Source organism: Magnolia sinica, chromosome 3, assembly GCF_029962835.1.
Source record: "Magnolia sinica isolate HGM2019 chromosome 3, MsV1, whole genome shotgun sequence".
Classification (NCBI taxonomy): domain Eukaryota; kingdom Viridiplantae; phylum Streptophyta; class Magnoliopsida; order Magnoliales; family Magnoliaceae; genus Magnolia; species Magnolia sinica.
The window spans coordinates 34,148-38,812 of NC_080575.1; the positions used below are offsets into that span (position 1 = coordinate 34,148).

Consider the following 4,665-nt stretch of genomic DNA (forward strand, 5'->3'; position numbering starts at 1 on the left):
TAGGCAATACCTTACACATGCATTTATTATAGCTTTTGCAATTCCATTCACCTTAATCTCACCTAATGTAGCGGGCCAAACAAGCCCCGAGAGGTTTTCAGCTGTAGGCATACTATCCCCATTGTTTCGTGTGCTTCACCTAAGCCTTGATCTGTCTCCTTTTTGGATTCATGCCCTACAATGATCGGTAAAATAGATGATGGCGTTAATAAAACACATACATCAAGGCGGCCCCCACAGAGCCTCTGCTAAGGGATGCTGTTTTGCTAGTGACCTAACAATAGCCAGCTAGCTGGTATTGAAGCCCTGTAAATCCAACAGTGATGTTTGTGTTCTATCCATACAGTCCACTTACTTTGCCACCTCATTTTAGGGCATGAGCCAAAAAATGAGGCAGATCCAAATCTCAGATGAACCACACCACAAGAAAATAGTGTTGATTCAACGTCTACCACTAAAAACTTCACAGGGCCCACCGTAATGTTTATTTGGCATCCAACTGGTTGATAAGATCGCAGACCCGGATGTAGGAAAAACAGTAATATCAACTTGACTGAAAACTTCCATGACCCCCCAAAATAGTTTTCTAAGCATTCAATCCCTGTTTCGTGTTGTATGATCGACTCGAGATTTGTATTTGTGTCAGTCCTAAAATAAGTGGGAAACGGATTGGCAACTCCCCTTGCCACTAACCCGGTGGCTAGTGGTCGGTGCTCTGTGGGCCTTACCATGGTGTATGTGTTTTATCCATGCCGTTCATCCATTTTTAAATATCATTTTATGGCTTGACCCCAATCACGAGAGGTATATAAATCTCAGGTGGACCACACCACAGGAAAACAATAGTGATTGGATATCTACCATTAAAATCCTCCTTAAGGCCCACTGTACTGTTTATGTGACATCCAATATGTTGATTAGGTCGTACAGACCTAGATGAAGGCAAAAAACAAAGATCAGCTTGAGTAAAATAAATGGAAGGCGTGGATAAAACCCATACATCATGGTGGGCCTTCCCGCTAGCTGGCTAGTGTTGGAGTCACTGGCCAAATCGCGTCCCCTGCGAGGACCGTCCGTCTCTAGATAGGTCCTGGTCGGCGTGGTACCCAATCCGTGTCCAATAAACCCGTAATCATTGTTGGAATGCAAGAAACATCACTCAGCACTCCCAGATCAAGGCACCTCAAGAACAAGCATCACAAGAACAACAAGGTAGACGGAGCTGCCTTCCTCTTGAGACAATGCAAGTCTCTCTCCCCTCTCAAACAAATCCACGCCCACATCTTCCGTTCCAATCTCCACCAAAACATCTCCTTGTCTTCCACTCTCATCACTCTCTACGCTTCCCTCTCTCTACCTATCTTTTCCCACCTAATCTTCTCTTCCATCTCTCATCCCAATCTCTCTCTCTTCAACCACGCCATCCGTGCCTTCTCAAAGTTCCCTTCCTTATGCCTATCTTCCCTCCACCTCTACCTCCAAATGACCCGAAACCGGATCAAACCCGACAACTTCACCTTTCCTTTTCTCTTCAACTCCTGCGCTTCTCTTTCTTCGCTTCCACACGGGGTTGAGATTCATGGGCGTGTTCTGAAAACTGGGTTTGGGTCGTGTATCCCCGTTTCGAATGCGTTAATTGATATGTATGGTAAATGCGGTGGGTTGGATTGGTCCCGTCAAGTGTTCGATGAAATGCCTGAGAGAGACGTCGTATCTTATAATGCTGTTTTAGGCGCTCACGCAAAGCTTGGGGTAGAAATGGCTGAGGCTCAGAGATTGTTCAATCGGATGCCTGCCAGGAATGTGATATCTTGGAATGCGATGATAGTAGGTTATGTTAATGGTGGGGATTTGGATTCTGCGCGTGGCGTATTTGATGAAATGCCTGAAAGGAATGTTGTTTCTTGGACAACGATGATCGTAGGTTATACTAAAAGTGGGTCTGTTGACGTGGCTAAGCTATTGTTTGATGCAATGCCTGAACGGAATTTGATTTCTTGGACAGCAATGATTACTGGGTATGCACAGAATGGGCGGCCCACGGAAGCACTGGAACTTTTTCGCAGGATGGAGATGGCAAGGATGAAGCCGGATGCCATCACTATGACTGGTGTGATCTCTGCATCAGCACAGTTAGGAGGCACTGAGCTGGCGAATTTTACCAGTTCATATGTCAACAAAAATGGCATTGAAAGGAATGCAAAGGTCCTTACGGCGCTGGTTGATATGCATGCCAAGTGTGGAAACATGGAAGAAGCATGCCGTTCATTTGATGAGATTCCTGGGCCTGATGTCTACTCCTACAGCGCACTTATCACAGGTCTTGCTTCTCATGGGCATGGCATCAAAGCACTTGACATTTTCAATCGAATGCGAGCTGAAAATGTTGAACCTGACAATGTAACATTCATCGGGGTCTTGAATGCATGTAGTCATACTGGGCTTGTTGACGATGGTTTGAGATTCTGGAAAAGCATGGTTGAGATTTATGGGATCCAACCAGGTCCTGACCATTACGCTTGTATGGTGGATATGCTCGGACGTGCAGGCCGATTAGAAGAAGCACACAAGCTGGTCAAGAGCATGGGGACAGGGCCTCACTGCGGAGCATTAGGAGCACTGCTTGCGGCCTGTAAAATGCATGGTAATATTGAGATTGCGGAAGCTGTTGCAGAGCAGCTCTTCATGCTTGAGCCTGAGAACACTGGGAATTACATGCTTCTTTCTAGTATATATGCTCTGAAAGAGCGATGGGAAGATGCTGCTAGGGTGCGGGCTGTGATGAAGGATAGAGGAGTCAGTAAGCTTCCTGGATGCAGTTGGATTGAGGTTAACAGCAAGACCACCAAAGTACACTACAAATCTAACTAGAGAGCTTTTGGAAAACACAAATGGTCGCATGGACAGTTGCTACATTCAGCGGTATGGCCGATGGCTGGCCATTACTTGAAAGATGAGCTCAGTCGCCATTTGAAGCTGGTTTGACAGGTTTCCTCCATTCCACTCGGACTGGGACTTCAAATTCCACCATTCAGTTTTTTACACATGCGAATTGTGATGTTCAGAATCACCCTTAACCGTGGCTTATATATAGCAAAGCATCCAGAACGAGGACAGTTCCAATCATCATCATCATTATTAAAGCCTTATCCTAACTAATTGAGGTCAGATACATTAATCCTGTTCTGCTGTCATGATTCAGGATAAAAGTTGTGGGGAAAGTTTGATACCAGATGTCAACCTGATGCAACCCTCAAATCATCAGATCATCTTTGAAAGTGGGCGTAGATGGGGCCACATGTGTAACGAACCTTCGTCATGATATAGGCAAAACAAACTCTTTTGCAGTTTGAAGTGGGCCTCATTGCGTTTTGAACCATTTTCCAGAGGATGCCAGATGTAGGCGATTTTTTTCGTAAAGCTTGAGGTTGTTGGGAGGCTTCCATGCACATGCTGGATGCTGGACTGTAATTTCACCAGGGATGCTACTATCACATGTGTTTGAAATCGGGGATGCTCGTCTAATGGGTCCAACATCAATGGGCCATATCCTTGAGTTCGGCTTAATTGGACATTCTCATCTTGATCAAATTGATGATTTTTTTTTTTCTTTTTCTCAAGGGTTACTTAAGTGGCTCAACCCCCACAGTTCATTGTTCGGATCCCAGTGGACCAGCCAGGTGAAGCAAAATAAAATATTTAAGCATGAATGGCCCAATGAACTTCGCTTGAACAATAGTTCAAGCCTTTTTTATTTTTTGTTATGTTTCTTTCGTAGGGCATTGGGCCGAACTGGATCTCGGACTACGCCCTGTCAGGAGAGTGGTACGCCACCAACTTGGATACTCCTTTTCTTTTTCTTTTTTCTTCTTCTCTTTCCTTCTCTCAAAAGCTTCACTTTGTATTGATTAGGAAGTTATGGTGATGGTGCCCAACTTGTACAAAGATAATTCTTATACTTGTAGAGTTGTCAAATTTATATGAAGTTATACCATTGTAATAGGGTGTAGAACTCTCTTAAGCATTTCAAAACTCTAGAATATATGTAGAATAGTTTCGGTTTATTATCTTTCTAAGATTTGGATGAATGACCACTGATGTAATGTTGTCTTTTGATGTACGACCATAGCTTATAAATAGATGCTCATCCCTATCCTTTAGGGTGGGTGGTTCTGTTTGGATGCACTATTGAAGTGACTAAAATATTCAATGTAAATCAGTTTGAAACATGGTTTAAAAACTCAAAACAGTTGACTCGACTAGCATGAGTAGAGTTTTTCAAAGAGAGTGGACTCAAACTCACATACAAAACTCAGTGGAGCCGAGTCTACTTGGAAATTTTGGCTGAGTCGTGATCATTGTTAGCGATATGCTGTTATAAAAAGTAAAAAATAAATAAAATATAATTAAATATAAATCCCTATTAAAAACAAACATGATTCTGGTACATGTCGGTAGGTGCGCCTATGGGGAGCCACACATGCATAAAAAACGTAGTGGGATACCTTCCACGGACTTTGGTTCCTAGGTCACTTAGTCCTCACTGAATGCAAGGTGTGATGCGCTTTTTCCACTATCTTTGGGTTTTCACAATTACAATAAGATGTGGCAATGCGAGCACAGGTCTAGATCAACCAAAATAACTTAAATCGTCAAGTCTTCTTG

The 4,665-nt window shown here is 43.5% G+C and overlaps 1 protein-coding gene across 1 annotated transcript; it reads left to right on the forward strand.

Annotated features, from left to right (window-relative positions):
• Window positions 1-985: 985 nt before the first annotated feature.
• LOC131239165 (putative pentatricopeptide repeat-containing protein At5g37570) lies at window positions 986-4,114 on the forward strand. The gene is made up of 2 exons (XM_058236721.1): window positions 986-3,825; window positions 3,913-4,114. The coding sequence occupies exon 1, from the start codon at window positions 1,144-1,146 to the stop codon at window positions 2,869-2,871; it is 1,728 nt and encodes a 575-aa protein (XP_058092704.1). The 5' UTR covers window positions 986-1,143; the 3' UTR covers window positions 2,872-3,825; window positions 3,913-4,114.
• Window positions 4,115-4,665: the final 551 nt, after the last annotated feature.